Raw genomic sequence first — 13,429 nt, forward strand, 5'->3', positions numbered from 1 at the left:
AGTGGGCTGATCGAAATACTAAGAATGAAGATTCTGAACCCTGAGAATCTTTTAGTTCTTATTACGCGATAATAGGATTAAGACAGATGCAAATAGTTCTAGTTACGGCTTATGCTCTCTTATATTTACTTTCCAACAACTCAAAGGCAGCGAGACAGTAAGTGCTCTACCTTTGCTAATGGCAGTCCATAATGTATTTCCAATAGGGAAAGCTTTTTGATAAGCCCAGCAACTCTGTGAGATAGCCTGTTTCGTCAAGCTGGTCCGTATTAGGTAATAGGTTGTGTAGTCAGTAATATCGTGATCATTTGGCTGAGGCTGTGAGAACACATAAAGACAACCCGAAAATATAGATACTAATAAAGGTAAGCGTTATCTACCTCACACCAGTACCCAGACGCTTCCAAAACACCACGGGGTCAAAACACCGCTAAAATACTTCGCCATAAGAAGAGTTCATAAGCAAATCAAACCGCCTATGACAGCCATGCAATAGTCCAAATCGGTACCACATCCCAGAAACCAATAAAAAATTAAAATACTCGTAAAAATACAAGAATGGTATCAAAAGGACTACCTCTAGAAATTTCCAGGAAACCATCACTGGAAATTACTGCTATATGTAGAAAGGCAAGTTTCGTGGCGTCATTTATGAAAGAACAGCACAGGGTATCCTCCTGCGGATGCTGCGAAAATTAAATAGCGGATTCTGCCAGAAAAATCCGGAACAAGCCGAGATGCGAAAATACTAAATTTAGCGTATACGCTTCGCGGGACCGGCGATTGGTGGGATATCACCACCCTCATCACGGCCACGCCTTTTCGGGGACTGGAGACTTCCAGAACTGTTTGTGGTAGTGTAGGTTGTGGAATCCTGAACATTGTAGTAATGGTGGTATGGGCTAGTTGGAGCGTTATTGGAATAAGTTGTTGGTGATATATTGTTGGTGAGAGTGGATAGAACGGGAGAGAAGGACATATCTGAAGAGAAGTCATGCTGACGCTGGCCTTTCAAGGAAGGATGGTTCACATAAGCGTGGCCAGGACGTGGCAACCTAGTAGTTGGATTCCCATAAGCTTGAGAGGATATCGGTATATGAGGAGCTTCGAGTTGCTGGTTCAACAAATGTTCGTGACCCAATCCCGAATTCTGGTAGGTCCTCTGTGTGTAACCTTGGCGAAGTCCAGCGGTGGGAACCGAGAGACGAGGTTGAAGATGTCTAGCAGTATTTCCAGAAGCGTAGAGCTTCCCATACTGGGGTTTCTCACGGAATTGATCCAGGCACTGGTTTGCACCGATCTCAAAACTTCCATAGTTTGTCGAAGGGCTCTGAAGGGTTCCAGGTAGAACGGATTGCGAGAGAGTAGAGGAGATTTTCTTCGACCTTGTGCGCTTACTCTTGGCTTTGCCCTTCTTTCCTGTACCAGCTTCTCGAAGAGACTCGGCAGCGCCGCTGTCGGTTTGTTTTTGCTCCGTCAGAACGCTTGCCTTAGTAGCAGCCAGAACTTCCTGTCCGGCTTGTATGGTTTCCTTCCGCTTCCCGTTGCTATGCTTATTGACCTCCTTCGTCTGTTGCAATGTAAGTAAAGTTGACTGTAACGAAAGGTTAGGAGCCTGCTTATACTCACTCTAACATATCCGAGAGGATGATTAACCATCTTGCGAATTTTCCATCCTCCGTCCATAACGTCGACACAGATTGCCTTCCAATTCTACATTCCCGGTTAGCGCCGAAAACCGACCACACTTGATAGAAGAACCCAATACCTTGAGCGCAATACAAATGCACCGAAGCCTATTCTCAACGGTTTTTAAGTTATCATCGCCGTATTTAGGTGTAAGATCATAACGCAAAGGCAGCGTGAACCCTTGCTCGTATAAATCGATCACCGCATCCTAACAAAAAATAAGTTATGTCAAAGCATTAGGAGCGCAAACAGTGCTTACAAACACTTCATGAGCAGCTGCTTCAAGATCCTCGTTTTCATAGAAGGCATGGGTGCTGGAAACGAATCTCTTGTACCCATCGCCTCCTAGTCCATCTTGAACATTGGATATATCGACTATGCTTTCATGCAACTTCTGGACCCAATAATCCCGGTGAACTATCTTCACGGTATCGAAATTTGAGTCCTTCAGGCGAGGACCCTTCCGGGCAGACTTGCGATGCGCTTTTGCAGCAGCACTATCTGCGAATAAAGCGGAATAGGGTCTATAGATACTCCGGGGTGATATAGTATTTATTGGAGAGTTGGCAGGGATGGCTACAGAACCAAAGGCGCCTGGCACGACTTGATTATCATAAGCGATTTTGGGTTCGGCTAGAGACTGGCAGTTGTATCTTGTCTCTACATCAAGATGCGTCGAGCTGTTTCGATTGTCACTCGCAGAAAGATGGCGAGTGAGTTGAAAGGACCTGTCACGCTGGTCAAGACCTGTCCACTCCTCTTGGCGCTCTTGGCCTAGTCCAACACCTGGTATTGCGGGGATGGTGGCATGCCCCGGGTTTAAGCTTCGATAGCAATACGAGGACGTATATTCTTGGAGTCCAGCTCCCGGAATATTCTGAGGGTGTGGTATCGCTGCTTGATTCTCTAGCCGTGGGTCGATTCGGGAAAGCCGATTGGAGTGTGTCTCCAAGGGTAATGTAGATACATCAAAACCTTGGGCTGTGTCTTCGAAAGAGCCATTGATGTCACTGAAGTCACGCAAAAGAGAGATTAGTGTAATTCAGAAATACTGTTAGATCACAGGCTTCTGCATACTTAAGAATGGATTGACCATTTTGCGTAACTGGAGTGAGAGAAGCTGGCGTCATGGGTGCCGAATCACCAAAGAGCTTGGCTCCACACTGTGAGCTCATTGATGTGGAACGCAGGGTTTGATATCGAGGAGAAGGTGAAGGTGATATTCTCTGCGTGGTATTTATTTGAGAGTAGAGTATGGATTTCGTGAAGGAGACGTAGATTTAAGGAGTGGTGAAGAATAGAGTATAAGAAAGAACGCAGGTAGTTGAGTCTTTGACAGTAGTTGCTTGAACATAGGATACTTCTAGTGAATTGGTGAGAGCAGTGCGGCTATAGACAATAGCCCTATTGTCCCGTGCCAGGGCGAGTTAGCCTAGTCTACTATGGTGAATGGAAGTGGGTTCTGGAACCTGTCCGCCGGTAAACGACGAAGTCCGGCTTCATCCATTTCTGGCCGACTTCTTGATTCACCTTAATTGATTTCAAGCTCTGTGACCAGAGTATGATCATGCGTGCCAGGCTGAAGAGCTGACACATTCTATAATACGCGCTTACTAGTGGTCGAAATGTCTTTACACCACTGGGATCAATACAGTCACCCAAACGGTTTGAAGGGCCACCAGTGGCTGCTGAACGTTGCGGAAGGCAATACAAGTGTTTTCCTTTTAGCTGCCTCAAAATAATATATCCTGGACAAAAATTGAAACTCATTTAGAGTACTGCCTCAAACAATAGCAATAATATAACGGTCCGGTGGATGCTGATGTGGCTACTTGGTGGTATGAAACTGGACCCAAGGACCTGTTTGCTGGAGGCAGACGGCGGAATCGAGAGACAACGTAATTCACGAAGGCCTTCGGAAGCCAAATTGAATTATCGAAAACAGTGAAACAACAACCCTATATTTGCTAAACATACAAATGTTCATCCTATCACAACCAAGGCTCTTGGTAGCGAGTGTAGAAACATACCAATCACTTGGACGGGGAAACAAGTCTAAAGCTAGATCGGTAGTGGTTGACGTTGTCAACCGTGAAGTCGTGTCACCATAATTGTTAGGAGCACTTACAGTTGAAACCCTCCTTATACGGTGATGATACTTTCTGTAAAACCATATTCCGAGATATATCCCTAGGATCTTATAGCTTTGATGGCACCAAGGCTGTTCTCCCTCTGGCAGGAACCAATTCGCGATCTTGTCAGCCTATACTATCATCTACAAGCACGCGTTGCTCTGAAAAGAATTTAACAGCCTCGTCAGCATGNGTCCTAGCGTCCTACCCGTACATATCTAACACAGTCGCTGAGTCTGCGTACAAATTTGGTGACCGCATCGGCTGCTCCTCAATCAGTTCAACTTCCATGGCCTTGTCTCTATTCCTAGCCGCTTGGCCCTCTAGTAAGTGCCAAATGTAGCCATTCAAGAACGAGATTCGCTCCTTGAAGTGGGCTTTGGGCATCCCCGAATTTTCATAAATGGAAATAACTTCCGGCGGTGTCAGGCGGCCAGAAACCACTTCTCGCAGCACCCGATCGAGAAAAGCCCCATCCTCCATAGCGGTTGCTGCACCCTGCGCCATGTGGTTTACCATGCTGTGGGCCGCATCACCCATTAACACCACGTTGTTTTGAGGAGAGGGCCATGTATCAAGCGGGTCGGTGACAAGAAGCGGCCAACGCTTTGCAGTTGGAATCATGTTTTCGAAGTCCCAGTATTCGTTCCGCAAATCGTTCATATCAACGTCCTCAACCAAAGTGACTGGGTTCAGGCAATGATGTGAGTACTATGTTGAAGTCCTACCTGCCGAAACTGGATATGTGATAATGTAGGCATGGGGCGCCATCCAAACCTCTATAGTAGGCTTCGATACGATTTCTGCCAGGAAGGGGTCTTTACGAATCTGTGAGTAGGGAATAACGGCACGATACGCACAATCCGTTGGTGGAGGGCTAGGCTTGATGGAAGGAAAGCACGCCGGACGATAGAGCCAACCCCATCAGATCCGATAAGGTCGAAAGAAAAGCTGCGCTCCGCTCTCGGTTTCGACTAGAACAGGGCCAGATGTTTGGTGAGAGATCGAAGCGACCCGAGAATTGGTATGGATATTGTCATACGAGGACGCAGGTGTATGGTGGCGCGTGAGGAGACTTCATAAGGTGGAGTCGTCACGAAGAACGAATCTATATACAAGCGAAGCTATCATGTGATCGCAGGAAGCTCCTGTAGATATACGCTTACCCCCCTACCAACAGATATCACAGCCATGTCTTTGCGCTACGTCGATCACCTCTGATGAAGATGTGCACTGCTTAGACATCAGCGTTTTACACTTTTTATAAAGCATTCCCAAGATTTGCAACGCACCGATGCACAAGCCACCGAAGTTGTTTCAGCATTTTCTCCATTCTGCTCATGGCGCCCATCCAACCTTTGTCCCATCTTTACGTCGCAAATTCATCTCTTCGAATCTGACTAAATTATCGCTGATAACTTGATCCACGCCCCAAGCTCGCAGCAGGCGAGCTGCATTTGGGGTCAGCTAGATGCCAGCTCCAATCTGTTTCATTGTTAATAACCATCTTTGAATTACAGAACGACATAATTGGAGGTCATACTTCGCCCAGTTCTGGCGTAGCTTCGAGGACGGTAACATCAGTGCCAGCACGAGCAATCGCGATTGCTGCAGCCAAACCACCAATACCTGCACCCCAGACCAACTTTAAGGGTTTGTTGTCCTGGTACCTTCACATCATTCTCATTAGCTTTAGATTGTAACAAGATATTTATTAAGGTTATAAGTGTGCGCACCATGTTGGAGAGCAGTCCTAACAGCAAATATAAGTCCTTAGATGTTCGTATACTCTTTACCAATCCAAGTTCATTCTGGTTTCAACGAGTTTTTCGTCCTCTTCTAATACTTCAATTGTGTTCCCAATGTTGTCTCTTAGTCCCGCTAATACCGCCCTCTCGCGAAGTCTTGTGTAAAACACTGGGCAATCCCCGCTGTCACATCTCACCTCCTCGCCGAACGGTAAACCCGAGCAGCTTTGGCATACCATGTCAATTCGCAGCGCCCTGGCTTCTGATTTCTGAATTCGCATACGCAGGGTGAATAGTGTATGACTTGGTTGAGCCATACACACCAAGCAAAGAGGTAATAGGATGGTTGGTTCTATCTCAGTAACGTTTGGAGGTGGCAAGGGAAGCTTTTCACGGCATACTATACAGGAGGAGCTCTTCATGTAACTCTCCAGTGTTTTCCGTAGTCCGGTCTGGCCACCAGGTATAAGCGTATTCCAGGTCTCTGCTCCTTGTTGCTGTACCGGTTTCGTTTGAGCTGTAGGTACATTTCGTATGCGCTGAACCTTAGGCATTTCGTCATACCAATTCTTGATATTTGCACCAACAAGATTGAAAATGCGTTCTAGAGGGGGGATCAGGTTTTTCAAGATATAATACTCTGCATCGAGTTCAAGATGATCATCGAGAAGTAGCGTCTCTGGGCTGACGCAACGATCGATAAGCCTAGCTCCGGGAGCACCGGTAACTACTACATACGGCACGCGCTCCCCATATTGCGGTTCTGTGCGTGGGTCTATAAGCATGCGTTTTGTGGCTACTAGGGCACCAGGCGGCGGCGGACCCTTATCAGAATAGTTCCCTAGTTTCACTTCCTTTGCAAAGAGGAAGTCTTGGATACTGATACGACCTGTCATGATTTTTGTGCATTGGTTTTGGAAATACCTCTTCACCTCGGATAGATCAGAAGTGCGAAAAAGGATCTTCAAGGCCTTTTCTTCGATTTTTTGCTCCGCGGGTGTGCCGTCTCGTCTTACCGTTTCGGTGCCCTTCGCTTCAAATTCGGGAACGGTCTGCGATGAGGACTCGTATTTAAAGCCGACATAGCGTTTCTTTGCTAGAAGTACACATGGATGGTAGACTTTTTCGAACTTTAGTTTGACCGGACGAGGGTTTGCATCTGTAACGGTTTCTGCAATCTCTTTTCCGATGACGAATGCTTGATCTCGAGTGCGTCCTTTTAAATAAATAAAAAGAGAGTCGGTATCTCCATAAACAACCTCCGCCCCCCATCGCTCAACAGAGTGGATCAGCGCAATCGCTTTCTCTAGTGTCTCTCGGCCGGTCTGAACAATACTATCCGCGATCTCGGAGCAGGGCATGCGTCCCGAGAAAGATGCCGAGGTGTATCCATACGTGACATTGGCAATGAGTTTGAGAGCTAGCTGCCTGTTGTTCAAGAGTTGCTGTAGAGCCTTGTCGTCTTTATCTACCTTCATGCCACTTTTCACCATGACGCGCGTTTCCAAGATCTCTCCAAGCATTTTTGCCAGGAGGGATTTTCGCATCTCCGGTTTTACGTACATGATGCCGTTCGGCGCGATATTGATGTGCTCCTTCATAAGCTCAAGGAGTTGCGGTTCGCGCTGGAAGTCCTGAAAGCCCATCTTGTTCTGCCGCCCACGCCAACTGACAATCCGGCCTAGGCAAGTTGAATAGCAGTAGTTGTAGGCGATCATGACACTGGGATACAGCGACTGGAAATCTAACACTAATAGTGGACTACTGTAAAAGGCGCTTTGCGGCTCCATGACCAATGGTAAACACTCCAGCGCGTTTTGTTGACCAACTTGTTTGCGACTTGGGGATACCAAGATGAAATTCTCAGGTTTGGCGATTCTGAACATTAATGACTCAACTTTAAATTGGGAACCACGAGAGAAGACGGAAAAGAAGTCAACACCGAGAAGGCGAGCTTGCTCGCTCGTTCTTGAGATGAGCTCGTTGACCTCCAATATCTCAAGATTCAACTGGACACGGGAGAGAAAGTAGTCTAGTACTTTTGCCAGATCTCGAGGTCTAGGACTTTTATACCATGATGTAAGATCCTGGAAATTATAGTGGGGTATTCTTTTGTGTAAGAGATGGAATACGACATTCTCCATCGTGTACTGGAGTAAGTTCAATTCTCCTCGCATAGCTCGCCAGATATTGATCATGTGCCGACCAGTTACTCGAATAGTGGAGGTATGTGTGAAACCCCAGCGGTCTGTATCTTTTCCAAACTGTCCATGAGACTGCGACTTCATTCTTGAAAATTCGTCACAAAGGTTGTATTCGTACTTGAGTCGAGCGCGTTCAATCACATAACCCCAAGAGCCGTTGTGGACCTCGTATCCTGTTAGAATATCAGGGTCAAATTGGCGCACAATGTCCACTACTCTGTTGATGAGATCTAATTCGTCTTCCTCGTATTCTACTTCCACAAAGACTTGCTTTGCAATTTTTCTTGCGATGCCATTCTCGTCAGATAGGGCAACAATACCAAGGCGAGATGCGCTGCCAAGGGCCTCGTCGTCAGATTGTATGCACCAGAACACACAAGCAATCTCGTCTTCAGTAGGATCTGGAACAAAAGAGCCTCTCGTATTGACGTGAATTTCAAGGCTCATAATACTCATGTACTGCGTCTCATACTTGACACTGGTGGATTTTTGCTTCTGTGAGTACTTGAAGCCATGAGCGTTTTTCTGAGTTGGCCCATCAACTTGTGATAAATCTTTGTGCTGTGACTGTTCTTCTGCTTTGGCACTTGCCCTGACTGCGCTCAGATTATCACGCTTTTGTTGCACGTCAACCAGTAACCACTGTTCAACTTCGATTAGTGATGGAGGAGTGGCGGCAATTTCCCAGTTGAGCAAGTTACAAGCTTTTTTTCTCCTCTGATGGGTGAGCGTTTCTTTGACCTTATCAAGTACGATAGCTGGCTTTTCTCCAAAATTTGCTAATGAGGTACCAGACGGATCAAACAAAGGTAGATATGGCAAATTCGTGCTTTCCAATTTGAATTCTCGCCCTGCATACTCTCGAGGTCTTTCTGGGACATCCTTGTCATCACTGTAGTAAGCATCCTGATAGATAACAGGAGGCAAACCATGTTCAATCATCGTAGATTCAATCATACTTGAGCTCGGGGGTATATGACCATAGCATAGGATTTTGCAGCTCGTAGCAAAAGTGCGGACAGTACCAAGTTGTGCGGCTATCGAGAGACTTTCAGAAGATACACTTAATCCACTGTTACTGACTGCCGAACTCTTCTGATTATTCCAAGGAGCCTTGGAATGGTCTGTCGAAGAGCCAGATGAGCCAACTTTGAACGTGGATATAGTAGGACTGTTCTGAGTGTTCGAATATCCGGTTTGACTCAGTCGCATTATAGTTTCTGGGTTATTCGGATTTTTGACGACAGGGAAAGAAAGGGTGGTAGCTCCATTTGCACCATCGGCTTTGATGCTACCCTGTGATGACTGGTTTGTTTGTGGAAGATCACTTTCTATATCTTTCTGGACGGTCGTCACAGCCTCCTCGTAGTCTTCATTCTCGCTGCTTAGATTTTGAAAAGAGACGCGTTTTATTGAATCATCTTTCTTCCAACCGCGGCTGCTGCTATCGTCTGGGATTTTGCCATGGAGCACCTTCACTAGGGATAGCTTAAGTCGCTTGTTAGGTTGAAGTCGTTCCGGCGAGAAAGCCCTTTTCGTCTCCGTTATACTACGATTGAGTTTGAGTACCGGACCTCCCTGAATCTCATGTACCTCGCTACTATTTGCGGTTTTGAATTTAAAGTTGGAGTTATATGAGCGCGCTATCTCCGTGGATCTATTTGGTACTGAGTTGCGCAGCAAACCAGCAACGTGTGGATCTTTCGTAGATTCCTCTCCTATTTGATTGACGTCCTGAAGCATTTCCTGGACGTACAAGTGGTTGGGGTTCCGAAGATCAGATATAACATCCTCGTTTGCGTCCTGTTCAACTTTTTGCAAATCGCTATCAAGCTTTGGACTGGCCAAGTCATCCATGGGAGTAATGATGCCAAATTCAATGTCTTCTTCGGACAAGCTACTCATTTCAAGATTTTGAGGAAAGAGATCTTCCACGCTTTCCAATGCCGTTTTCACGTACTCTCCAATTTCAGCAGGCTTTACCAAATTGTCAAAACTGGCTTTTGAATCCAACACTTTGCTTTTCTCTTCTTCAATTAGCTCTTCAACAAGCGCTCTGTACTCATCTTCGTGTATCCATCCGCCCTTTGCCGGATTCCTTGTGTCAGCAGACATGGAAACCAGGACCTCTTCCGGGAAAGGGCTGCTAGATGGATCCGTAAATCCCATCCGCTCTTTTCGGCGACGTGTTTCGTCACGCCATAGTCCCGCCATCGAGTGCACAAATTTGTAATCTGGCCCAAGATGAGTCAAGCGTTCGGCGAAATCGTGGTGAAGAGAGCGAGCGGATAATTCCTTCCTATTTAGAATATCTTGCACGCATACATCAACCTCAATCGAGCAGTGGCTTTGTCGGGGAAATCGGTCGGGGTTTGATACAAGGCTGCCTGGAACGGACTTTTCGTGCCACTTATGAGCCGTGCTATTCATGTCTAGATAACTTGGGACTGGGCCTCTGAATCTGACTCTGGAACAGTCGATATAAGCGCATCCGTAAAGATTGTAGTCGCACATCCATTGGAGCAAGTACTGCAAATGACTTTCATGAGGCTGAAGCGGCTTGTTCATGATCGCACCTTGGTTCAGCAATTCCGCTAGACGAGTCATGTGCAATGGATTGAGCATATACACTTTGAGGTAAAATTTATACCCAACATGATATCCATAAAATGGAACTCCTTTCACAAGTGTGATGTGTCCAACGAATATAGCATTACTATTACCAGGGTTCCGTCGGTAGCTCACAGCAAGGGCACTGTCAATAGAAACGCGAAGTTGATGAATGTATGCACCCACTAGGACTAGTTAGTTCTTATTCCCTCAGAGATCGGGCTACAAACCGGCTTTCCTGTCTAGACTACCGTCATACTCCAGGAACAAATATGGGAGAGCACCATGAATGTGGGCGCAGACCTTCTGGCCAGTTTCGGTTGCTCCAAAGACTCGGATGACGGGGACAGGAGGCGCATTGTGCCGCTGTGAAGGTTCTGACCCATGACGAAGTTGAGGGTCTAGCTCGGTGGGTGTAGCTTGGTAATGGTCGATGCAGTTCAGCCGGAAGCGGAAAGTGTCCATTAAGGGCCTGGCCAGTTGAGAGAGTCGAGAGAGTTGGTTATGTAGTAGTAATGCTGCATAGTGTTTCCAAAATGTAGTAAGCCAGCGCAATAGTGGAGGTTCTGGTTGATGTGTTTTAATGGATGCTCCTGGGCGCGTCCTAAATGAACAACAAGGCGCGACGCGGACATGCCTCGGTGACTATCGCCAAGCCTTGTCCCAGCCCTGTGAAACTCACCTAGGTGCATGGGTAGATCTTCGACCTCACTCAATTCTAGCCACAACGCTAAGCAATTACCACGACGCATCTAAGCAGCGGCAATACAATCTCGTACTAGAAGTTCTATCAATCATGCCTCCGGCTGCCCCGCGCAAACCGGCCGACGTATCGGCGGCGAACAAGGAGCGCAACGAATATATTCCATCCTTCATATCCAAGAAACCCTTCTACGTCGACGACTCCTCTGAATCTACTAGCGATTATCTTGAGCATCAGCGTCTCCAGAAGTCAGAATCGGACTCAAAATGGTATGATAGAGGCCGGAAACTAGGTCCCGCCGCGACAAAGTTTCGTAAAGGCGCATGCGAAAACTGTGGGGCCATGACACATAAAGCTAAGGACTGCTTAAGTCGACCACGAAAACAGGGCGCAAAATGGACGGGAAAAGATATCCAGGCGGATGAAGCTGTTCAGGACGTGCAGTTAGGGTGGGATGCGAAACGGGATCGATGGAATGGTTACGATGCAGAGGAGTATAACGCCGTGGTGGAGGAATACAATGAGTTGGAGGAGATGAAGAGGCTAGCTAAAGGTGGTATTAACGGCATGGGCAAGCGGTCGGAAGAGGATGACGAAGATGGAACGGATGAGGGTGCGAAGTACGAGGAGGAGACGGATATGGGTAGAAAGCAGGCCACATCGACTAGGAATCTACGATTAAGAGAAGATACAGCGAAATATCTTCTGAATCTGGACCTGGACTCCGCTAAATATGACCCCAAAACTCGCTCCATGGTTGACAGCGGTGCAACTGCAGATCAGGCTGCAGCGCTAGTTGCGGAAGAAGGCTTCATGAGAGCATCAGGTGATGCTGCAGAGTTCGAAAAGGCACAGCGCTATGCTTGGGAGACGCAAGAACGTGGGGACAAAAATAAAATCCACCTACAAGCAAATCCTACATCTGGCGAATACTTCCGGAAAAAGGAGAAGCAAGAAACTGAAGCTCGACGGGAAGCGCAGAGAAAAGCTCTACTAGAAAAATATGGCGGACAGGAGCATCTATTGGATGTACCTCTGGGGGGTGCTGCAGTTATTGAGTCCGAACGATACGTAGAGTACGACGAAAGAGGTGGCATCAAAGGAGCGCCCAAAATTAAAACAAAATCCAAATACACGGAAGACATTCTCGTTAACAACCATACGTCTGTTTGGGGCAGCTGGTGGCTAAATTTCAAATGGGGCTATGCCTGCTGTCATTCAACCGTGAAGAACAGCTATTGCACCGGCGAGGACGGCAAGAGAGCCTTCGGGGAATCGAATAGAATGCGGGTAGCAGCAGATATCGACGGAGTTCCTAAAGCAGTGGCATGGAGAGAAGAAGCGGTGACTGAAGGACACATCCCTAATGCAGTAGAACGTAATAGGAAAGCCAAGGCCGATGCTACGGGAAGAAAGCGGACGCTGGGGGAAATGAAAGGAGGTATTACAGAAGAAGAGATGGAGGAGTATCGTCGGAAGAGGACAACAGCCGATGACCCTATGGCTACTTATTTGGGCCAAGATGGGACGATTCATTGAAGCGCCACAGTTCAAACAGTCCTGTTGGTTGGTGTTTTGACCGGCGTTCTGGAGATAATCTAGCATTTTCACGGCGTTGATGGTTCATTCCATGAATGAATGAGCCACGATAATCATTACTGTAAAACCCGACATTTATTCAAAAAGATAATGATTCCGAACTGGCGTATCTAACTGTATTGTAACAGTATATTGGGGCTCTCAACAGTTGCCCAAATGCTATTACCTTTTCCAACTTCTTGAAGCGAGTCTTGGTTTATGGCGGAAATCCCTTCAAGTAACTAATAGAGTATTCAAGGTGATTTCTGTCTATGCACCAATCATTCCTTGGCTTCTTGAATGGGTATTATAATTACAAAGTTGAGATACAACAATTCAAAATTGAAATTGTCTAGCCAAGGCTGGTGTGGCAAAGAGCTTCGTAATCTGCCTGTTTTTGCGACCTCTAAAGTCAAAGAAAGATGAGTCCTGAAAAACTTTTCGATATGGTTTCGAGACTTTTATGATCAAATGAGGTTCAAATAATTCAAGATAACAGAATTGTGTCTAAATAAATGCGTGAGTTATTTATTCGCAAGATCAAAATCTCTTGCATAGTTCTTCTCACAGCCGGCGACGCGCAGACACCTGCGTGTTATGGTCCGTGCGTAGATCACATGACCTATGACAAGCTGCCAGGCCCGCAGTTTGCTGATCGAGAGCTACCAAGACAACACATACTCGACAACACCACCTCCAGCCTTGCTTCTTCCTCTTTGTTGTAGTAGATATACAGTACTGCTAACTATATCGTCGTCTTGTCGT

The 13,429-nt window shown here is 46.7% G+C and overlaps 2 protein-coding genes across 2 annotated transcripts; both read right to left on the reverse strand.

Annotated features, from left to right (window-relative positions):
- Window positions 1-754: 754 nt before the first annotated feature.
- K441DRAFT_695587 (uncharacterized protein) lies at window positions 755-2,864 on the reverse strand (the record flags this gene model as incomplete). The annotated part of the gene is made up of 5 exons (XM_067652822.1): window positions 755-1,570; window positions 1,630-1,713; window positions 1,769-1,897; window positions 1,949-2,699; window positions 2,767-2,864. The coding sequence occupies 5 exons, from the start codon at window positions 2,862-2,864 to the stop codon at window positions 755-757; spliced, it is 1,878 nt and encodes a 625-aa protein (XP_067505129.1).
- A 1,161-nt stretch (window positions 2,865-4,025) lies between these two features.
- K441DRAFT_676537 (uncharacterized protein) lies at window positions 4,026-4,484 on the reverse strand (the record flags this gene model as incomplete). Its single annotated transcript, XM_067650964.1, has 1 exon — window positions 4,026-4,484. One exon carries the CDS (start codon window positions 4,482-4,484, stop codon window positions 4,026-4,028), a length of 459 nt encoding a protein of 152 aa, XP_067505130.1.
- Window positions 4,485-13,429: the final 8,945 nt, after the last annotated feature.

This window comes from Cenococcum geophilum (genome assembly GCF_001692895.1).
Source record: "Cenococcum geophilum 1.58 unplaced genomic scaffold K441scaffold_16, whole genome shotgun sequence".
NCBI classification, from domain to species: Eukaryota; Fungi; Ascomycota; class Dothideomycetes; order Gloniales; family Gloniaceae; genus Cenococcum; species Cenococcum geophilum.